Consider the following 24,799-nt stretch of genomic DNA (forward strand, 5'->3'; position numbering starts at 1 on the left):
GATGAAACATACAGTATCACAGTATGTTTGGGACTGGAAGGGACCTCAAAAGATCATCTAGTCCAATCCCCCTGCTGGAGCAGGAACAGCTAAGTGAGGTCACACAGGAACATGTCCAGGTGGGTTTTGAATGTCTCCAGAGAAGGAGACTCCACACCCTCCCTGGGCAGCCTGTTCCAGTGTCTGTCACCCTCACTGAGAAGAAGTTTTTACTCAAATTTAAGCGGAACCTCTTGTGTTCCAGCTTGATCCCATTACCCCTTGTCCTATCACTGTTTGCCACCGAGAAGAGCCTGGCTCCATACAGAAGCTGAAGAGAAAATCCTTCTGGCCCACTTAGCGTGTTCTGTCTTTCTACCTTCCAAGGTGCCATTGCTATGCCTTTTTAACATTATGTCACCATACCAAGGCAAACTAAAACTCCACACTTTAATAATCCCAGGTATACATCAAAAACTGTCTCGTTTTTACTATGGGTACAGCTCCTTCATGGTACTCACTCTACAGCAGTATACAAAATATGGTGGCAGTTTGCATTCATCAGTTAGAACTGAACTGCCTAGGTGTACAGAAAGGTGTTCAACACCATTAAAGACTCACAGAGCACAGGCAAATCCCTGTGAGAGAGACTGGAACTAAAAACCAAGAATTGTCCCTTTGTGAGGTAGCCTGGAAGTCATTCAATTGTTATTCAAGCAGAGAGCTTAGTTTTGATACCTGAGTGCTCATTTTATCAATGACAATTTAAAAAAAAAAAAAAAAAAGTTTTGTTTCAGTGAATGAGAGATACAGCATATACATCTTCACTGGGAAACCACTTCTTCAGCAGTAGCTTCCCTTGTGAGGCCACTTCAGGTATCATTTCCTTAAGTGAATCCCTCTCTTGCCATCATGAGCTCACAAGAGCTAGTATTATTTTCATTTCTGAGAAAAAATTCCCAGGTTTTTCATTCCCAGACTAAGAAATGCCAGGCAGGCTCAATACTAAAAAACTATGGTGACACAAAAAGTAACACTTCCCTGTTACTGAAAGGTGACAACAATCCTCTAACTGTAACACAGATGATGGCTCCAGGGGCCACTTCTCTGGCCAGGTACTCACCTGCGGCTTCCACTTCTCCTGGGCCATGTCTGACCCAGCTCCTACACAGGAATGGCAGAACCACAGGGAAACGGAATGAGAAAATACTAGTATGAACTTGGCAATCTAAGGTGAAAGGGGAGCTTAGGTAAAGAATACAGCAAATGTGTTTCAATACGACATCGTCAAATGCATCTGTTACACTTCCATGAACCTCTGCATCTACACTTCTCCAGCTCCTGTATTTAGAGGACCAGAAAGTTGACCGAATGGATCACAGGGAATGGATCGCATCACCTCGCACTCCACTTGATAGTCATCACTTACCCAAAAGTTTTCGGGGTAGTCCCGGAGATTCAGCAACTTCTGCATGACTGTTTTCCGATCTTCGTCCCACTTACGCTTGCAGAAGACTATCTCTAGAAAATACCACATCCAGCCAATGATAGGCATGTAGGAGAGCTCCTTCTTTGCAAGCACTTTGGCACTCTGCAAGACAGAGTCAAAGCAAGTAAAAGAGTTACACCACTTAAGAGTTCTCTGTGAGTATCACACATACACAATTAGGCACTGATCTATTGATTCATATTTACCCGTCCCAGTTTTAACACCAGCGCAAACACAAAACAAACAAAAAGAAATTTTTCTCATATGACAGAACAGTCAGATCTAATGTCAGATATCTGCATGAAAGAAGGCTTCCAGATTTAAATATATATATATATATATGTGTGTGTGTGTGTGTCTATCCTACTCAAAACCTGAAATCCAAAACACACACCAAATTCCTTCAGAGGAATCCATGCAAAAGACCCAAACCACAGAACACAAAATTATTAATTCATTCAGACCCCTGGCAGTGGAAACTCCAGTTTCTTTAAGACATCTTGCAGCTATATTTCTCCCCAGAGCTGGGCCATCTAACCATGACAAAAAAAAAAAAACAAACAAAACCAAACCTATTTTGAATGAGAAGCGAAGTCCCAAAGCCACTTCTGTACAACAACATATTGATGCATACACATGGTTTACTAATGGAAGAAATCTGAAACAACACTAGAAATGACAACAGCAATAAAAATACTTATTTTCTGTTTGGGTTTGCTTATAGAAGCACAGAAATACTTACACTAGTGAATTTCTGTTCAAAACGTTTCTGGAGTTAAAAAAAAAAAAAGTAGTGTTCCTGTCTCACATGTGTGAAAGACAAGTGCTCTGCTCAGACCCTTTACAAGGAGTCTATGGTTTATCAAGCATTCAGTCAGTTTCAAATCTCAAATCCCACTCTAAACTTAAATCTGAGATCACCTCAGACTGACATCCCTTTGGGCAGGAGAACTGATTCCATTTGTTCCTTTCCTGTCTTCCAAGCCAGCCTGCCTTGGTGAGCTGTTTACATTTCACTTTGTTATTTAATGAATAAAATAGCACACGTGTGTATGTGTGTGTGTATGTGCGTATAGAAATTGTTAGTTCAGCATTTCCTGAAAAATAGTGACATTTTCTTAGAGGATATATGGAGCAATTACAGTCCAGCTTCTATCAATGATATCACTATAAGCTACCCCATCAAAGTGCTCTGCAGATGGGTTCCAGGACATCACATTTGACTAGTAGGGATTATTTACTGGTAGAAATTACCATGAACAAAAATTGTTTGCTTTTATTTTTTGGTCACTGTTGTTCATTTTGTTACTAGGGGAAGAGACTTGACCTAATTCTTTATCTCAGCTCGTTTCTCTCATCTGCTCTTCTTCCTTGAGAAGAAAAATACCTTAAATAATTAATCTATCTACAATTTCATAAGACTAGAAGGCAAGTGCACATCACATAGCTTCACTCGCAACAGTTACACTGAAGCAAAGCAGAAGACAACATGGGAAAACTCCATTTCTAAGAATGCAGGAACCATCTCCATCAAACGACTTAACACTTTGTAATAAACGGCTCTCTCTTGATCACCGGGTCCAGATCAGGACTCCAAGCCCAGCTCTCCCACCAGAGCAGCCATAGGATTCCACACCCTTTTTGCCAGCGCAAATCATGTTGGACATTAGCTCTGACTGTATGGCAGCTGCAACACCGAGCCCAGCCTCCTCTTCAGCTCCCCAAACTGGCCACCAAAAAACAGTATCTCCTCCCACCGCTTCCTCCCCTCTCCCCCGCAACTGTTTTTCCTTTTCTCAGTTTTTCTTAACAGAAGTAATTTTCTGATTTCCCAAATAAATGTAAATAGTTCTAGCATATAGCTTTAAAAGCCTCCAAATAGCATATTTTTTTTGTTGTAGGCCATGTACAGTATAGCTTTCATTCAAAGCACACAGACCAGTTCATACACTCTTTCTCCCATTCTTCTCCCCCACAACATGCCTGAGGAAGACAACTGATCCAAGGCTTTGCCCCAAGAAACCCCAAGAGATGCAAGGTGATTCTAGCTCAGCAGGGAGGGCTGGAACCTTAGGGAACTGCCACCCACCTGAGCCACAGCCTCGCACGAGCCTCTGCACAATGATGCAAACAGCAACAGTGTCACCCCAAAAAACTGAAAAAATCCCATGCTCTTAATTTACAGTAAGTGTCCAGTATCATAAGATCTTCTATAAGGAAATGTACGTGTGCTTTGCATGGAATGTACAAGGCCTCCAGAACACAGAGTCAGAAAAGACAACTTAATAGTTCTCCCTCCTGGACTTTAGAACACAGGAATCCCAGTCTGAAAAGCAAGCTAAAGTAACTATTTCACCACGGCTATTTTCTAACGCTTTGCATCTTTTAAAATGAGTTAAAATGAGTTAAACAAGGGAGAGAAGTTCCCACCATTTTTTTTCCATCCAGTGAAACAAAGAAATGGTGTTGTGAGCAAAGGTGTCACATAGCGCAGGTACAACCACAAAAGCAGAACAGGTGTTCGAATTCTTCCCCAGGGCACGTTCTTATTCACTTTCTGTGCCAATGCATCTTTAAAATTTAAAAGTTCTCTTTTAAACACGTGAGTGTATGACTCCTTAGACGTACACAAAAAGGAACTGCATCACCTTATGCTATTTTGTGCACCCCATCTACCGTAGAAGGAAGGCTAATGACACAGAACTAATTAGAGAAAGGAAACTCTTCAGTGCATCATCCTGGCAAGACTGCTCTCACGTGGGAGGAATACATCAGGCCTCCCCTCAGAAGCCACCATCTCTCTTACAGTAACTAGAGCTACAATCTGTCCTGTTTCAGTCATCTACCCACACACAGCTCCTGTGTAAATACCCGAGAGGAAGAATGCAGGTCTAGTTGACTTCAGCCACTAACTTTTCCTTTACCAAAGTGATTTGGTAAATACGCAACACCCAGCTCTAACATTTAAATTCAGGTTTTTTCAACAGATTCCATTTAGAAGTGCGGATTTATTCCACATAAGCTGCCTTCTTGAAGGAAGTAAAACATTTTCAGTGCTCAGAACTGTGCAATTCCAACAGAAGTTTCATGAAATTACCACTGGATGGGGACAATTTATATACAGGAACATCATTTTAATCCAGGTTAATTTATTTTGGCCAAGTTTGCTCAGATGGAAATGCCCATGAAGTTCTCCTTTTGTGAATGACTGCACTAACATCACATTAAAAAAAATAGCTTTACAAGCTTACTTTAGATGCATTTACACAGTTACGCTGTCACAGAAAGAAAATTTTGATTTATATATCCAGGCTCAGTTATCCAACACCTCTTGATCACAGAATGCAATAAACAGCATGAAATCAACCTGCAAGCTGAGGATGTCCAGTTTCAAAACAAATTCATTGTAGCTGCAAACCACTAACAGCAGCAATTTGCCTGGTAAGTGATTTGCTCTCCAGGCTGCCCTCAGCATTGACATACTTTTGATGATTCTGTTTGCTCTATTTTTTAAATATAGCACTCCTTCCTATTATACTCTCTGGGACATCAAGATGGTAAGATATTTTGCTTTAGTCCCTCAAAGCCATGGTTTTAGAAATTTAGTTAGGCTCCTAATTTCTAATACTTCATATTGAATAAGACTTTTCCATGTTGTTAAGGTAATACAGCAATATTTTAGAGGATGTAAGCCCAAGCATATGCTAAGATGCCGTGTTAAATACAAATAATAATGTAGTTTTGGCTGCCTACGTGAACAATTACATAACTTCTATTAATATATTAAAAAGTACAAATGAACTACTGTGTTCACACACCTATCAGTCCCACACAATAACCTTGCAAAAGTCTCTTCTCACACCCATACTTAAGGCCATGCTCAGTTTTTCCAACAGCAAACTTCAACAGAAACAACTTTTAATAAAGTTTGGGTTTCCTGGCATATAGAGCAGATAGTTACGGTTAGAAATTATTACATGTGCTTAGCAATTTTTAATGAAAAATTTAAAGCAAAATAGTTAACAACTAGTTTTTCATAATGGACTTTTGCCTTGTCTACCCTGCCAAGGAATAAAAACCTATGGCCTCTTTTGGAAATGCACTTCTTTTGGTGCCAATATAATGAGCCATTTTGAATATGTTTATGTTTTGCTGAGGTATAAAGACAACCAGCACTAATAACTTGAAACTCCTGACACAAGAATATGAACACATAAACCAGCAGGTTTAACTTTAAGCACGCACAATTTTTGCTAATATAAATGTCTTCATCTCAGAGAAGCTTTTATGAAAATTACTAAAAAATATATTTTATCACTGCTTGGTCAGATCAAACAATGAAGAAGATGGATGCAGTGAAGCTTGGCAGGGAGCATACTAATGTGCTTTTGATGTAAGTCCTGAATAACACCTCCCTCCTCAGCACATGCCTATGTCCCAATTTCAATCTCTGGTATCCAGCGTTTCCAAAGGGATGCTTAGCACATACCTTGAAGCAACTAAAGGCTACCAATGTGTTTAAATGCTGACACAGTAGCTAGGCTGTCCACCACTAAGAACGAGGTAAGTTCTATGACTGGAGTGTGACAGGTGAGAAAAGGGACTGGCACAGCAGAGTGCAGGGACCTGTCACCAAGACATCTATTCCCATAGCAGAGCAACACACAGACACTGGAGACGGCATCTCCCCCAGCCACTGCACTTGCGAGGTCTGGAAAAGCAAAGCATCCACAATACTACCATCACATTCACCCTGGCTCATAATAACAGCCCTGCCTTTTATTAGGAAACGCTAGTGTGCACAAAGCTCCGTCCTGTTGAGGCTATGCTGGTTTTGACTCTACAGAAAGCCAAGCTGGCAGCACAGCCACCCCTGTGTGGAGGAGTCAGGGCTCAGTCAGTCACACTGCCCACAGCTGGCTTGGCATCAAGCCCCCCTGTTCCCTCCCTCCTGCACACACCACTGAGTACTGGCAGCACAAGGAGGTGGGTACATGCAGCTGACGGGTGTCAAGGACTGAAAACAAAACTGGAAGATCCCTTCACAAAAAAACACAGGTGGAATACACATGTCAGTGATTAATAGTTCAGGCTGAACACGGGTTTGCCCAAAACACCTGTCAACTTCTACTTTTTGTGAAGTTTGCTTCCTTCTTCTAATTTCCAACAGCAACTTCATGGGCATAGAGTCAAACTGCAGTTAGCAAGACAATCTTACTGGCTACGATAGCTTCCAAGAGCAAAAGTGAGCACAGAATTGCTGCTTCATGTGGTTTTCTCCTTCTCCACTATAAATGAACAGATCACTGTCTCTCACTCAGCACTGTCAGCCCAGTGCCTCCTAGCATTTTCAATGGGTGCCTCAAAAGTATCAGCTTAAAGAAAAAAATTTAAAATAAAATAAACATTAGAATCGTAATTTATTTTGCCCCTCCTCCACACATATGTTCTTCTCAAATTCTTACACCTTCTTTAGTTCTTTTTGCTAGATTTTCTTCCACAGCCACTTAAAAATCTTCCTGAAAGCAGAGAACCTCATGCCATCGAAGTATAAGAACTGAGTAATTAAAAGAGGACTCAGGTTCAAAACCCTAATAACAACATGCGAGAGACTACACCACTCCCACAAATAGCAAAAACAAGACAAAACAAAACGCTAAAACCACATTGACAAAACAAAACCACATAGATGAAAACAAAACCACATTGACAGAGCATTATAAACCTGTTGGGACTATGGCAACTTTGCTGTAAGGAGTAACAAGAAGGCCAGCACAGGAGAACAGAGACAAAATAAGGAGCAGAATAATGCAGAGACTGAATGTTCCAACTAAGACCAGGAGAGGCAATTTTCATATCATAATTGAAATCAAAGAGGAAAAGGGAAACATTTTTTTTTTAATTTTGGGGCCAGAAGGGGCAAGACAGGCTTAAGGAAGTTTAATTTTGTTTTTAAATGAGCAAAACCAAGCAAAAAATTAGAGCATTTAATGGCTTCCTTTAACAAAAGTTCAAGCTGTAAAATACTGAGAGCCTGGATGTGCTTGTGCCACTGTTCAGAGCACAGCTGTTGTCTGCCAGGGCTGCAGGGCACACCTAGGTCGCACAACAACGCCGTTCTGTCTGTCTGCCTGCTGCAGCCAAGCACGACCAGTCCCAACTCCTTTGGCCTTAGGCTGTCTTCACTTTCTCCTTCTTCACCCTCCTCAGTTATCTCTCCTTTCTTCCTTGGATTAGTTAAGGCAGGAGACAGAAAAGGGGTGTCTGAAACATGTCAAACAGGGTCCACAAGCACCTGAGCAGATGCAAGAGGTGGGAGGGTAGGTGCAAGATTGTCTTTTCAGCAGCAGTGGACATGCGATGAGCTTAAGAAGATGTTGGTAGATACCTAAATTTTGCATAGAAACTTCATGGATTATAAAATTAAACAGCATTAAACATTAAAGCCCATTGGGTCACAAAGTCCCCAAGCCACAAAATGCTGAAGTCTGGGACATGACTTAGAAATCTCTCTTGATGCCTGCCTTTTTCTTGTAACTCCTTTTACCAAACATCAGCACTCAGCATAATGGTTCTTACATTCCTAATTGCACTGCCACACCAAACCCTGAAACTTCACACACTGCAAACTCATGTAACGCAGCACAAAGTCAAACCAAGCTGTAGTCCTGATCCCTATGCACTCATCCACTGTTGTGCTGCCCCAAGCCAAGTACCGGTATGCCAACACAGACAATCTAATCAGGGAGCTGATTGTGTGTCATTTGCAATTTTTTATTTTAACCTGGCTTAAGATGAACCTTCACAGGTTGCCACAACAGTAAAATGCACTCCTTTGCTGTGTAAAGAGACCTACGCAAATGAAAGCACATGGAACTACTTCCTTGAAAAGTTTCTGGGAAGTAAAACCACAGTACATTACTGAAGACGGAAACAGCTTTAAAAAAAAAGATTAAAAATAAATAAAAACTGTATATCAGTTCCTAAAATAATCCTATGATTTTAAAAAATACAAACTGAATAATAACTGTAAGCATCTAAAAAGGAAAAAGTGTTTCCAGTTAGTGCAGTGCAGTAATTGTTCAACAATTATGCTTCTACCTAGTGGTTTTATTATGCATAGGGAACAATATAAAAAAATTAAAATGTAATCCTGATCATCTTGGGAAATGATAAAAAATAAAATTAAAGCTAATGAGATTCAATCCAACCACACAGCACCAATGTAAAATGAGATTTTTGACCTTATAGGCCCCTGTCAGTTTGTACAGAAATAATCCTTTATTTTACTACGATGGTGCTTTCTGAAGAAGCACCTGATCCTTTAAAACACAGCTTTATTTAGAGAACTGTAGCCATTAGGCTTACGAAATTAGATAAGACTATACCAAAGCACTATTGGATAATGAGCACATAGAAGGGAGAATGTTTCTGGCACGCACGTCTGCCTGTCAGGAGCAGGCTTCCCTACATCTCCTGCTGTCTCATGCTACCCTCCAGCTCGGTGCTCAGGTCTTAGATATGACGGCAGAATTGTTTCTCAGTGATCAGGAGCCAACAGCCATTTTGGAAAGGTATTTATGCTTATTTTCCTTCAGTTTTAAGGCCCCTTTTTATTTTTTTTTTTAAGCAGACTTTCAATTTTATAATTTGAAAGTAACTGGAATGGTGTCTAAATGTCCAGAAAATTCAAAGAGTCCAAAGGAAAGGTCACAAAACATCACAGCTTCACACAGTCCAAGGTCAGGACTTTTGACAGTAGGCAGTAGCAAAGTTAGAAGATGATGCTACAGAAGACCACCAAAACCAGGTATTAGGCTGCTTTCTTAGGAGGGAGGAACCCTTTATCTAAATCCTTTGTAGGTGCAGGATGTTGTTACCACAACAGAATTAAGTCAAGCTAGCTTAGCAGGAGGGCTTGAATCATTCCCATATGCTGATGGGGGAAACAAAAAAAACCAACCCTGAAAACAAATGTACATGTACTCCTAGCCTAATGTAATGGCGTATTCAACTACAGATAACTCATTCCTCCCTATCTGTTACTAGCTATAACCTGGTTAATGCTTTCACTTGAGATGGCATCTTATTCTGAAAGACAAGGACTACATCATTCAAATTCTCGCTGTGTGGATTTGTAAGACTAGACCACAGGAAGCAAACAAATTCTACAATTTACTGGGAAAGAATCACAGAAGAGCTCATCTTTCTGCAGCACAACGAACCGTAACAGTCACCTAGCAAGCACAGACAGAAACAACTGTAATGACCTCCACAGGTTAAAAAAATATCTCCTTCAACAGCTTTAACTGCAATGCTTTCAGAATTTCTGTGAATGCCCAAGCAATCCTGTCTCAGTATTCCACATATTTGCACTGCATTGCTTTAGGGTCACTTCTTCAAGCCTGGACAGTGGCTGAGTGAAATTTGAGCACAGATCTGTTAACTTTCAAAACCACAATTTGTTTTCGTTTCTGTTGTTTGGGTGTTGTTGTTGTTGTTGGTTTTCTCCCTCACATCCAAAAAGACAAAGTTTATTTTGACTGCTAAACAAAACTCACCCCCAAGACCCCAAATCTTTCACAAAAGTTCCAACCACAGAGAAAGTCGATTTCAAAGTTGTGGTTAAGGATTACGATGGCATTCTCCTTCCCATACTTGTGGTAATTCTCTGGGTCAGTGTAGAGGGTGCAATGGGTGCCTGACCACCATTCCAGCAACATCACCATCTCTGGAATAAAGAACAAGAAATATATGAATGTATGTAGTATATGCAAAGCCACAAATTAGTAACATGTTATAAAGCATCAGTCACCTCAACAGTGCATGGCACAGAAGGGGCTGTAATGAAGTTGAAACTATGCAGCCACACATCTTGTTACCAGAAGGTAGGGGGACAGGGAAGAAAAGGGAAATAAGGAGACTGCATGGAGAAGGGGAGCAGAAATTTTCCACAGTGATATTGAGAAAAAGGAGTTTCGTTTTTTTGAAAACTGCAAAATCAATGCTACACACCAAATGTAAAATTAGCATTTAATGGTTTAGAATAATACAACAATATTAAATGAAGAATGGAACAAGCTTGTAGGAGAAACAAACATACTTATTCCTGACACATACATGTCCTCAAGCTCCCCTAAAAACTGCACAATTACGGACCAGAAAGCAGTTTGGACAAGACACCTGTAAATAGGCCTGTTACACGTACACTTATGCATCATCCTGTCAACTTGCCGGAAGTAACAGTCATATGCCCTGCTACATCTGATGCATTCTACATTTGACAGGTGTGTTATCAATCACCCAAAGTAAAGCAAATAACTGAGACTGTATCAAGAACATCCATCCCCAAACCAAAGACAAGGTGGGTGGCTGACATGTAAGCGTGCAGAGCCAAGAACAGTTATTAATAGTGTAACTATCTGCACACCCCTTAGTTAATGAACGGATTAAACAAATGGGGCAGAAGAAGGGTGAGGCTGGGTGGGGAAACAGGGAAATTACTGTTAGAAACCTCAAAAATCACTCTGGATTGGCACCCAGATTTGTTCCCAAAACCTACATGTAAGAAATGATACGAGGATCAGTAGCACAGTGAGGACCATTCAAAACACAGCCATACTTACCTAGCTGAGAGCAGTTTCTCAGCAGTCTCCTAGTGACTATCATACAGCTTTCAGCTTCCTATTTGCTTATTCCATTATCAAGCACAGGCAAGAAGCAGGCATTTTATTTGTTTCGCTTGTAACTATAAGCCTGACTGCAAGACTTGCTTATCAAACCTTTATTTAGCAAAGTCCCTCCCATCAGGGGCATGGGAAGTTGAAGTGAGTCAATACAGCCAACAAGCTTGGAGAGCTGTATCTCCATGGAAATGGAAAAAGAAAATCTAAGAGCAGTGGCTCTTCTCAGGCAACCCATGTCCTGAGCTGGGGGACAATAGGACAAATGAAAGCTGTCTGTCAAGACAGAAAAGGAATTAAGGGACACATTTGCTTCCTGTCAAAGCTCTTACAAAATTCCTGTACCAAAGCAAAGGTCTAATGTGTGGGGTTATCCTTTCCCAAGTGAAACATATCTCCTGCTCAGAGCATGTCTGTGCCATATGAATGTCTCTCCTGGAAGGATGAGACATCCAAGGAAAACCCAGAAGCACCGCAAATCCTCATTCACCTCAGGGAAGACGAAAACCACGTCAGTCTCCGAGACACTTCTGAAATCCTTTCAATTTAGGTCCCCCCACTGGCCTCAACTAGTGACTGAAAACAGCTAGGAACAAGTCATCTATGTCTTCAATCATCATTAGCAAAATTAATTGCCTGAAGCTTTTAGATGACACTGCTGTACACCGGAGAACAGGTATTAGTGACAGGAACGAATTTTATCTAAGAGTGTTACAACCAGGCTAATAGACAATCTCTACTCAAATAACGTCACCTTAATATGATAAAGCCACGTTTACAGTACAGATAAAGGACTGACTTGCCAGTCCCCCTGCTTATTTCTAATCAGAGCTGGTAACTACTCATGTAGCAGGAGTACATATTATTCATGCTATTATGCATCAAAACAATAGTCAGAGATGCAGAGAGAGACCTAAACTGCCATAGATTAACCAAACAATGTTTTCCCTGATTGGAAATTGATTTCCCAACGAAAGCCAACAATATTCACATCTCAGTGAGAGAGCTATGGCAATACACAAGTGTTTACATGGCTGCACTTCCAGACTTCCCCTGCTAATCTTTCCAAGGGTGTAGCTTTCTATTCGATTTGTCTTGGGAATAAAAGCACTACACTCCTCAAAACACAGAAAAAAAATTAATAATACCACAATCAAATAATAACAGGGGGAAAAAAAACGACACTGTAATTTACAAAACTTTACAGAATCTACAGTCCCATCCTGGTGCAAATCACAATTACAGAAAAGAAAGGATGTTACTGATGGGATTAGTTTGTCTTTTGCTTAACTAGGAACCCAAGTAGAAGACATGACTGCCAGGTGGGATTTTCTCTATGTTAATGATGCTGACATTAAACCTTTTGCCTAAAACAAACAAAGAGAGATGATGACTATAAGGCCCTCTTGAAGAAAAAGCCAAGTTTACCTGAGAAAAAAACAGCTTTAAATCCATCCCACTTTAAGTGTTATGAGTTTTTTTTCTTTTTCTAAGAACTTAAATAACACATCACAAATCTCATTATACAGGTGTGCCACATGCATAGAGCTCTTCAGTTACATATTTTCAATCACAAATACATTTCAAAAAAGCATAGACAAAAATATTTCTATACATTGAAATAAATAACTTATGCTTTTTCTATGGATAAACAACGTTTTATCCAACTCCTTAATTGTATTCCTTAAACACGTGTTCATTAGAGCATAAGCAAAACAGCGCTGGGTGCGCGGGGGATTTGCTCCGCCCAACACGCACACCTTTTAACAATAAGAAGTGTGCTTAAATACAGTATGGTATTACATATTCATAATAACACCAGGAATGCCCATACATATTAATAACCTTTCCCTGCTTATTAAAATGAGTCTCAGATAACCATTTCCATAGTCTTCTCCTTGACCCTCCCCTGTTGCGCCTGCACAGCGTCACTTGGTGATTTTGAGGAGGGGTCTTTGAATGAAGGCTCCTTCAGCTTCATCACAGTGAACTTTTTACCTTTGGCTCATTATGATGAATTGGCTGGAACCCAAGCTGCCAAGTCAACCGAAATCAGACTGGCGCCCCCTTTTTGCTGTAAATCTTGGCTATCTTGTCTCCTCAAGGTTACAGCTGGTGCTGTAAAACTTCTTATCTCGGTATTCAATGAGGTTCTGTTTTTTTTTTTTCTTAACACAATTGGTTACATACAGCTCTAAACTAGATATTCATTATGTGGCTTAAAGTGTTAGTTCATTAGTAGGCCCTTATTATGTGGTTGGTTAACCCTTAAAATGTTAGTTCCCTCTATCAATATAACTTCATAAACAAATTTCATAACTTTTTACATAGAACTTAACCATTTTTTCCTTTTCCAGGTTCAGAGCCAGTGCCTCATTTGGTTACATCTGTAAACATTAAACATCTTAGCACGAATCACAACTGCATTTTTCACAACATGGTTAGATTCTTCAGGTTTCACATGAGCAGGATGTTTGTGTGAATGAATGCTGGAGGTCCCTATTCCTCACCTTGCATGCCCATTTGTCACTGATGTGCTCACACAGATGCTGCAGAAACACAAAGCAGGCACTGAATGCCTCTGTATTACATACAATAAATACCATCTGTCGACCTTTAAGTTCTCATTTCTTCCCTAATCTTTCTTCCCCCTTCTTCCCAGCCTCCTTTCTTTTTGTAGTTCTCAAGCAATGATTAGTAGTATCAGTTTGCACTACTCTTGCATCGTGCCACCAGCTTACTTCCACAACCTGCCACAGAAATTTATTACCCAGAAACTTGCTGTGGTGGCTCAGCAGCAAAAGGTCACTCATACACACTCCCCCTCCTCCACAGTGTAGACAATCAGTGCAAATTTCCTCCTCTTTGTACACCAGTCAGACTGGATAAGTAAAATAAAATCTATAATCTATACACAGGAGGAAAAAAATTATCTTGCTCCCAACCTGGGCTGGTCCAAGATTTCAAAAGCTTCTCCCCAGCTCCTTTCATGAGGTTTTGGAGTTTGAACACCATAGCTAAGTTTGGAAATTAACATTCACTGAACACCATAGCTAAGTTTGGAAATTAACATTCACTCGCATCCAGTGATGCTTCCACACAGCTAATGCAAAGGAAGGGGAAAAGCCAGAAGTATTTGAAGTCTCTCATCCCTGCTCTGAAGACAGACAGAGTCCTTGCAGTATGTTACAGCAAGCTTCGGGAGAGGCTGATGGTGTGGAGAAAACATGCCTTCAGATGCCTAATATGGATACTCTATCTGCTTAAGAATGTTGAGGTTTTCTGCCTTTCTGGAACTAAAAACTCCTCACTCTGCTACACAGAATGGCCCCTACCTCCTGGCAGAGTAGCCTGCTTCCTAGCTCTTCACTGCACATATCTGAACTGCCTCAATGTCTGCATGAATAGAACAAAAAGAAGAAAAGAAGACACCCCCAAGGTTGACTTGAATGATAACTAGTTATATGAAAAACATTGAAGGGAAGAAGGAAACACACACAGAGTTTACTGAGACTTGTTATATTTACCTCAAAGTTTTGCAAGAATGAGTCATTAAAACAGTCAACAGTGTTCTTCTATAGAATTTGTTAGTAACTCCTTTAGCTAACTGTTCTTGCTAAGCCATCAAACATTTGCTTACAAGATTAACCAAAAATGCCTTTTCAAAAATGCAACTAAAAGCATAGTTATGTATTGATTCAGTAAGTACAATAATTTGAATATCTCAAGTAAGAATGTAACCTTTTTTAAAAAGCAACAGAACTGTTTCCTTCTATGACATTCTTAATTTTCTTTAAACTATAAGGTTATAATCAAGGTAGCACTAAGAAAGAGAACTTACAAAATTCTTATGGGAATATATGGTAAAAGCATAATAAACTCTCCAATACAAACAAAAAAGCAAGACAAATGAACAAGCTGTGACCACCATTTCAAGGACCAGACAGGGTGAATGTGTGACAAATAAGTACAATGCAGAGAAGACTGGGGAAAGTATTGTGTTCCCTCCTCCACCCCCAAAAAAGGTAAAAATAAGGCTAAAGACAGACTGACAGCATAGTCCAGTCCATGCCTGTCTGTAGAAGAATGACTTAAATAATAACTTTCTGCCTTTCCAGATTTTTGGGGCTACATCTATTAGGCACAGCTCCTACATATTTTCCATAGAAATAATTAATTCTGCACGTAACTAAGAAAAGCACATCTGTTTCCTTCTCTGAACTACTCAAAAGCCCTCTCTGTACAAAAGACAGGGTTAAAACCCTGAATGATACCTACTATATTAACTGCAAAGCTACCTAGGAGGTTTTCAAGACACTTCTAAGTATTGATGACCCCACAGCCTCCTTACACAGGCTATTCTAGTGTTCAGCATAATCATGCCATCTAACCTGGCCGGTCACCTATTTCTGATCTCTATTCCCTTCTCTGCAGGAGCTACAAGTAATTATGAGGAAAACCTGAAGGCAGGAGTTCTGCTGTAAACTTGCACTGATTAGGTACATGAAACAATCGGAGCTCAGAGCTGGAACATTACCACATATCTACAAGAAAAAAAAATAAATAACTTATTATTATTATAGAAAAACATATACGTATTTCCTGTGAGGGCAACATAAAGCAAGTTCTTGGGGAATAAAACTGCAGCTGGAAAGTCAAGCAATGCCTTTCACTTCTCCCCAAGATGAGAGGGAAGACATGAATGGAGCCAGACAGACAAGGCATCAGCTCTCCAGCTTCAGATTCCCTCCCATTCTTTACTCTGAGCAATACACACAGGTGCGCATCTGAGCACCAATGAGGTGTAATGGAGAAACCTGGTCCACTCCAAGACAGAGGTCCTGGTCTTCAGCCCACAGGAAAATGCATAAGTCAACTGGTTTAAACAGAAGAGAAACCCAAAACCCAGCCGCCCCTTGCCTCAGCACCACCACCCATCACCTACCCCCCCACCCAATTTACCCCCGTTGTTGATTTAATCTCCATTATCTTTGGGCTTTTTTCTGCTCCTTTAAAGCTGTTTTGCGGCAAAAGGGAGGAAGCTAAAGGGGGAAAATCGTGCACGCAAGCCAAAAACCTTTCTCTATTGGCTGCCCCAGTCCCCACAGGAGATCCTGTAAGCAACTCCCTTGAATAACAATTCAATGAATTACATGGCTGTGCTTTTAGGGACAGAAATCACCAACAAAGAGGAAGGCAGAAATGATGACTCTTAATTCCCCACCCATCAAAACTGGATATGCTTGCAAGGAAAAAGACAAACACAGCCTGGCCCTTTCATATATTCAGGCTCTGAAACCCATTTACTTCAGCATTTGCTTGCAGGAAATTTTTCTAACATACTTCTGTCCACCAGTCTTCTATTCCAACAAAGACAATGTGCTTTTTTTGCCACAAATGACTGAGGTCAGTATAGCATGTGCTGATCAAAGGAGTTAGTGCCAACAAACAGGGAAAGACAACATGCTGCTTGGCAGGTTCCCATGACACCAACATTTGCTTTGTATGAGCACGAAACGAGGCAGTCGCATCTCTTCTGGATGTAGTTTCTTGTTGCCCAAAACATCATTGGCTTTTTCCTACTGTGCACAGGAGCATCACCACAGAGGAACTGCTTAGCAAAAGAAAAAATGGTTACAGTGCATCCACTGCAAGCCACAAATACTGTTAAACACAGGAGCCACTAGATGGGCACAGCCAGTTAAAGAATTTTACCAGTTTTGACTAGGATTTCAGAGATCAGAAGAAACACCTGATATATTAGTAAACTTTTGCATGGTGCCTAAAGGCTAGGAGAGATAGAGTGGAAGTGCAAGTCAAGGCTGCAACTTCAGTTTTAAACACAGTAGATTTTTGCTTCTTGTTTCTCAATAACTGAGGCCATGATATTTCTTTTTGTGAAAAGACAGTATGAGTAAGTCAGCCCACTTCGGATTTATGTGAATGGGAGAGGAGAGCAATGGATGGATAACCCATCCCACTGGGATAGACCCAGAAGTCTGTTGATGAACCACATACTTCATTTCATTATGGAGGGAATTTTTTTCTATATTACTTGAGAGAAACATATGTTATGGGATAAAACCAGTCAGCAGCTAACTCAAGGAGCTAGGAAGAGCCATGCTTCTCTACCTAGTATTTCTGAAGCAGCTCACATCCCCTCCTATGTTGCTAATATAGTTTCCATTCAGGGGCTGTGGGCCTCATATTCTTATACCACCAGAGGACTGGGATGTTACAACACCCTTCTTGACATATTATTTCTCAAAACTGGATCTCTCATGAATGTGCTTTGACTCTGCTCTGTTTCATGGCAAAATCAGCTTTCAGAAGAATCCAGATTATTCTCTTCCCTGTTTGAAACACCTCCTCACCTGTGTGGCCCCAAAGTGGGTGTGACAAAGGACCCTTGGTGGGTTAATCCTGATCAGCACTTAAGTGCCACACAGCCACTCGCTCACTCCCCCCAGTGCGCAAATATGAAGATCAGAAGCAAGAAATCTCATGGGTTGACATAAAGACAGTTTAATAAGCAAAGGAAAGAGGAAGAAGAAAGAGAGAAAAACAAACAAACAAACAAACAAAATGAGTGACACAAAAGCAATCACCTCCCATCAGCAGAAAGATGCCCAGCACTTCCCAAATAATGGCTGTCTTCCAAAAAAACACACTCCTTCTCAGTTTTAATTGCTGAACATGATGTTATATGGTATGGGATATGCCCTTGGTCAGTTTGGGTCAGTTATCCTGGTTGCATCCCCTCCCATCTTCTTGCACACCCCCAAACTACTTGCTGGGGAGGCAGAAAGAGTGGGAAAAAGAGAAAGCCTTAATGCTGCACAAGCACTGTTCAGCAACAGCCAAAACACTGGCATGTTAATCAACACTGTTTTAGTTACAAATCCAAAGCACAGCACCATACAGGCTATCAAAACAAAACAAAAATCCGTACCAGATAGACCCAGTACCACTATAAAGAGTTCACCCTTCATGACCAAATTCTATCTTTGAATGGTGAGCAGACTAATGTCTACAGCTAATGACTAAGACAGTTGTTCAGTTATTTCTAGCCAGGATGAGAGAAATTTCTTTAGACAAGCAAGAGTGTCTCAACAACAAAACTAACATTTGTGCCCCAGTACCACCAATGAGAAGCAAGCAGGAAGACTCTTGACAAGGAAGCAGTATGAAAATAAAGGTAATGTAAAACTCATAATCTAACAAAGCTGAGCTCAGGGAGACACAGATTAACTCCTAGAATACTAAATCAGAGACAAAATGAAGTCTCATCAAAAAAATAGTTTCAGATTGAGCATGGCACCATGTTTTTAAAAACAGAGAAGAGACATATTACTAATACTTAGACTGGTGAGCAGATATATCATCGGAGTAACTACACACAGTAACCAGGTCTCAGTACTACATGGGAATGAAAACAAAAACAACAAAAAAGAGTTGTTCAGAAGAGATGTCTGCAAGAGTTGGAATTCAGGAAAAAAACCCTCTATAATTTTTCAGAGGCAGGTCTATACGTCATAATCTGCTAACTCTGATTCTATAGACAAAAGAGAGACTTCAAGTCTAACGCACCCAGGCTACACTAAGTAATTAATATGGTACAATAAAAGAAATTGCTATTAAACCAAAGAGAAACTGAAGATTAGTAAACAGTTGTAAAGGAGAACTAAACTAAGAAATCCAGCTATCTATTTTTGGTTTTTTTTGATCGACCTGGATCAAGAAAGATCTTCTTGAAGTATTCCTGAGGACTAAAACAGACAGCACAAATTAATAAATTTTGTAGATGATACAAAGAAACATTTTAAGAATCAGATGACCTTGAGAGGCAAGGTAACAGAAATGGAATTAATTTTGATAGGAGAGATAATTGTGTGACGTGCTGCAGGACTAATAAAATAGAGTGTCATAATTTGGAAATGACAGAGGAAAGACATTTCTGGGAACGTTAGCTTGCCACTCAGAGTTGCTGCTCTGTTCGTATTGTGCAGCTCTAAGAAGGAAAAAGATGGCATTAGGATGTTTGTTCCTGCAGAGAAAGAGAACAACACATTGCCGTACTGAAATAATCTCTGGGCCAGCACATCAGTACCAGACATCCATGCTCAGAAAGGAAAAGCTGAAATGAAACAGATACAGACCAGGGCTATCGGGATAACCAAGAACTAGAAAAGCCTGGCTCACTCAAGCTAGCAAACAAATGCTGAAAGAGGACTGGGTTGCTCCCCACAAATGTGGCTTAAGGACACGGGAGGTTGACAGTGCAGAAAAAGAACAATTTAAGCTAAATAACACTGGCACAAGAAATAAAGTGACTGAAAATACAGGTATCTGATATTCTGAAGCTTATTCTAATTGCTTTGGCAGATTAAAAGTATCTAACAGCTTTATAAATTGAACGAGATTCATCTTAAAAAGAGTATACTATACTGCTGCTAGAAACAGTGTGAATTTATTTCAGTGATACAGGAACTCCTTTCTAGTCCTATTTCTCATCATTAGAAAAAAATTGAAATTTTCTAACCAGACTGTGTTATAGACCAATGTCTCCCTTCTTCCATCACTGCTTGAGAAACACACTGCAGAGCCAGGGTACCACAGGAAGGAAGCTGGTATCTCACAGCAATATGCAAAGGCTTTTGTTTAAGCAGGGCAGCACCAGCCAGAAACCCTTCCCAAAGGAGTTCTCAGCTGAAAATCACTTTCCAGGGGGGCAGGACCTGAAAATTCAAGCATGCACAAAAGCAAACATGAACCAAGTTAATAGATGTGATAGTCTTAACTTGTATATATTCAATCACAATTGACTTCAACACAAGGGAGCATTAGCATTTCCTTAACTGTAGGACTATCAACACTGTCCATACTGAGAACTCACACCTTCACTCAGCAACAGTCCACACATTCATGTGACCTTTTTTTTTTGGCCATATCCATTGCTTATATGTACTAATTAGATAATCTAAAGATTAGGAAAGTCATTTGACTCTTAAGTCAATCTTCCATGCTTAACCCATATATTTAGGAAGGAAACCTATTTTCACATAATTTCTCTTATCCTAATATGTATTCTTACAAAAGTCTTAATTTCTACATAAAGCAAGTTTATCCTCTTTAGTTTCAATGCAAACAAAAATTCTGATTTTTGAAAGAAAGCATTTCAGAATAAAATGGCATACCAAAAGTTTGTTGCTCTAAATCCATGCCTTCAACATGTTTAACCTGCATTTTCAGTTACTCACAGAAAAATGATTGATGATAAAAGAGACTACCAGGTGCCACAGAAAGTAACCTCTATCAGAAATTGGAAAAGAAGTGCATTTGTTTAGAAAACTGAGCAAAGGTTAATTTAAATCCTAAGAAAATCTGCAGTGCTTTTAAATAAAACCTCTAGTTACCATTTCATAGAGGTGTAAACATAAAAAGAAGGAATTGCTGTCTCTTCAGAACAGCAGAACAAGAAAACTAGGGGTCATGGCATCTAAGGCTTATGTACCTTTCCACTAATATTTGTGGTTTGCTTTTGATTTCAGATAACTAGCGCACTCATAAGAAATATCCACATATTACCAGAAATAATATGGTACAAACAATTTATTTTTAGGAGTTAAGGCAGATAACTTCTACTCAGTCTTCTTGTGCACAACATATTCTGTCTGAATTTCAGGATGGGAAACAAAAAGCTGACTGAGTACCTGTATTATATCATCAGAGTTATGGGTGAATAGCAATGGAACCTCTGTCACTTTGAGAACTCTGTTCAGAACAAAACCATTACTCATTTTCACTTGCATTCCACAAATTCCCTGTCTCTGCCTGTAATCTTAACAGCACCCCACCACGTGGCATCTGAGAGACAAGAACTATGTCCCGGTGCTTATTTTAGCTTCTTAATCCCTAACAGTGACTTTTACAAAATGTTCTTTAAAGGGACTATAAGGCAAGAAACTACAAATCAAACAAATGGCTTTCATGAATTAAAAATAAAGTACTACAGTTCAAATATACCTATGAAGTACACATAAAGCTGTGACTTTTGTACTGAGTGTAGCATGTAACCCCTCAAACTGAAGTTATCCAAATACATAAATAAACAAAAATCCCTACTTTTTCTTACAAAAAATATAATATGAATCATAAATAGTACATTCTGTTAAGAAAGACATACACCCTAAGTACACAACAATATTACACCACATGTAAGGCCTCTCACATCACATTTAGTTTGATTGTGCTTGCATTAGTATTTCCTCAAAACTTAAGTGCAGCAAGGAAGTTAGAAAAAGGATCCACAGGTAGAACATTGCGACCTGCTCAGCCAGCCTGCAGCTCATGTGCTCCAGCAGGTGAGGACATGAAGGCACCCCTAGCTGGCCTGTTAGCCTCTCACTGCCCAAACTGAAAGGGTGCCCACAAAAGAGAAAAAAAGCACTACTGGCTTCCTCCTTTCTAGTCCCAGCAGCTCAGTGTAACACTGCAAAAAGATTGGGCACAGACGTAACGTAACTACCTTCTTGCTTTCACATGTCTCCCACAACACTGTAGTACTCTTAGAATTATTTGCATTGAATAATTTTCCTAGGAAACACAGGTTTAGCTCACATGGTACATGGCAACCTTGCATAATCATCAGGCTCATAGTCTACGCTCTTTCATTCAGTTTCCAAAAAGGCAGCCTCTGACAGTCACAAAAGGCAGGATGTGCTTGTCTGGTAACCAAGACATTTTCCTACTCGAGGCTTTAAAATTATGAAGAGTAGCAGCCAGACATATAATTTCAAATAGGTACAGAAGTAATAGCTATTGTTTCTTTTAAAAGGCACGATCTGACTTGTCACGGCAGCAGCAAAAAAAAAGACCAACGATGCAAACAAGGCGTGTGCATTTCGGGAGTAGAGAGGTATCACAAAATCAGATGCAAATGCACTATTAATATTTCTTTCAACTTTATCACAAGTATTTCTAGAACAACAGAATCACAGTAAAAACACAGAAAACTTCAAGATTTAAGCGGGGGATGTAATATTACACGAAGTATATCAGGTAGCAGAATCTTTTCCCATTACAAACTGATTAAAAGCATACAGAAATCCCAGAACAAATAAGGCAGCCTATTGCAAAAGTGGGTGATTTCCTTGAACTTAGCTAGATAATTCATTTCTAAATTATCTTTACCACATTTGTTGCCCCAGTTCACTGAAAATTAAAGATGCACAGGACCCATGCGACTCACTGACTTGAATGCAGTGTTTATCTGCTTGCTAGGTGATGGAGACAAAGTTATCCTCTTCCCCCCCTTTAGGCCATAGACAATACTGATTTAAAACCGATTGAAATACTCTGCTTTAACTCCGGCAGGCTGACATTTCTTCTTTGCATTAGGAAGACTTACAGCTTTTTAAGACCAACTCTCCCTGATGGCCATCTGGGCTTCTCACAGGACTTCGGTCACTTGAAATTGAGAGAAGCACCAGTTCTGGTTGCTGTATCAGACCTATCAAGGGCAGCCTGTAGAGCTGTGAGGTTGCCAGCTGGCAGTGTGCCTGAGGTCTCTGAGGTTCTGTGCAGGCCATATGGATCTTCTCTAAGTCTTGCCTAAAGAGCTGGAAAGCAGAAAACCAGTGCAAATAAGCGCTATTTAGCATCTAAATTTACCGACCTTATGTGAAGGCTCAGACAATAACCTCCTGTGTTATCAACACTGCTGCTTCAGTGTCTTTGCAACAGCTTGCACCACAACAGAACCAAGAAGGGACAGGAAGGACCTAGAGGTACTCCAGTCCTGTCTCACTAGGGGCCTGTTATTTGAAAACTGTGTAAGTTTTACCAGTTCAGATCTTTCTCCAACTGGAATTGGCATGTAGCCTGACAGAGTGGAAGAAGCAATGTCAGCAAGTTCAACTGAAGGACAGAAATCAATCATGACCTAGGTTGCTGTAAGCATCATTCCTTCCTATTTTTTTCTGACTGCCAAGGGTGTGACTGAGAAGCCTGTGGAAAAACAGCACAGAAGACAACAATCTAGACAGATGCCATTCAAAGGCTCCTCCAACAGCCTGGCTCTGTGAGATGAAGCTTTCAAGGAGGCTCCCATGAGGAAGAAGTCAACCCAGCATCCTCCAAATCCAGATGTTGCAGCACATATGATCACTCCTTGATACAGTACAGCAGAGGGGCAAGGAAGCAGACCTTAAAGTTCAGCAAGAAAAACTTTGATGTATGAACTTTGTGCAAGAGGTACATCCTCTTGCAGAGTAAGATGCAGAGTAGGGAGAAGAGCTTCATCTACCAGAGGGTCCAGATCAAGGGGCTAGCCCCAAACCCAAAGAGGAAGTCTCTCTCTTTTAACTAAGAAAAAATAGCCAAACAGCAAAGGAAAAATAAATCTAAAACAAGCTTCAGACCTCTGTTTTAAAATACACTTTGATTTTCAAACCAGAGCTGGCTATTTACTAAAAAAAAAAAAATTAAAAAGCCCACACAACTCAACAAGGAATGTGGCCAGGAAGCACGGTTTCATCTCACATGCCCAGGTTGGGGACACAGAGGGAGCCCCAGGCTGACCACAGAGCCCACGTGCCATTGCTCGCCTTATAGATACAGAGAGGCAAAACAGGGAACACAGCCCACAGACACAGTCCCAGGGAGGGAGGTAAGACAGCAATTCTTTTACAGGGCACAAGGGCACACAGAGGCTGCTGAAAGCAGAGCTCACTGATAATTGTTCAAAGGTGTGCTCTATGCGGAGGTAGCCTGTGACTGGCAAAGAATATGCTGAAATGAAAACACCTCATAAATGTGCCATTTGGAATCTTAACATATGAACAGAGGAACCACTTGAAAGTGGTAACAAGCACCTCCTTCCAACACTTCCTTATTTGTCTACATATCTTCAGGATAAAAATCACAGATTAAGAGAGAGGATTATATATTACATAGTTGAAAACCAAGCCAACCAAACAAAAAGAGCCAATCCTACCCCTCCCCCCCAGCTGATTCTGTAAACTATAAGAATTGAATGCAGCTTTAAACTGAAATGTGATTTTTGCATTAGTCATAATTAAACATTAGTTTCTGAAGACTGATGGTACACAGGTTGGGGTTTTTTTCTCCTCCTCCCACCTCCCACCCAAAAAATATACACTAACATTTACTTAAGTTAGCCAGATCCTCAACTAGCATGAAAATAATCCTCGATTCCAGTGTAGTCACTGTTACACCATGCTGAGTTATACAAAATAAAGATTAGACTCGTCACATCGATTAGAAAGCTAAAGTTTTATCTGTGGTTTGATCTTCTTGGCAATTTAACCTCAGTTCTTGCAGAGTCATAGAATTAAAACCTGCGTGTACACACGCATGAACATATGTTGCTTTATTGTGAAACATATGTTGTTTTATTGAAACATTATGGCTGTAATTTTGAAGGCCAACATTACAGAACAATAATTCTAGTGCTTGCTGTGCCTCAGCTCCGTGAACACAATCCATTTAATTTTCTTACAGAATTAAGACAACAAACACTTTATTGATAAAAAGCATTTCACCCTTTTTGATGGAGTGTCATCAATGTTTTCTCAGATGAAACATACCAAAGGAGATAAACTACAGGCCATTTAATATAGCCAAG

The 24,799-nt window shown here is 40.2% G+C and overlaps 1 protein-coding gene across 4 annotated transcripts in view; it reads right to left on the bottom strand.

Annotated features, from left to right (window-relative positions):
* AGPAT4 (1-acylglycerol-3-phosphate O-acyltransferase 4) overlaps positions 1 to 24,799 on the bottom strand; it is an 86,083-nt gene that overhangs the window by 26,027 nt on the left and 35,257 nt on the right. For all 4 annotated transcript variants that reach the window (XM_065057572.1, XM_065057576.1, XM_065057575.1 and 1 more), the window contains 2 exons: positions 10,030 to 10,199; positions 1,409 to 1,570 (listed from right to left, as the gene is read on the bottom strand). In XM_065057572.1, coding sequence (XP_064913644.1) covers positions 1,409 to 1,570; positions 10,030 to 10,199 — 332 coding nt within the window. The remainder of the gene's footprint in view (positions 1 to 1,408; positions 1,571 to 10,029; positions 10,200 to 24,799) is intronic.

Source organism: Columba livia, chromosome 3 (assembly GCF_036013475.1).
Source record: "Columba livia isolate bColLiv1 breed racing homer chromosome 3, bColLiv1.pat.W.v2, whole genome shotgun sequence".
NCBI lineage: Eukaryota > Metazoa > Chordata > Aves > Columbiformes > Columbidae > Columba > Columba livia.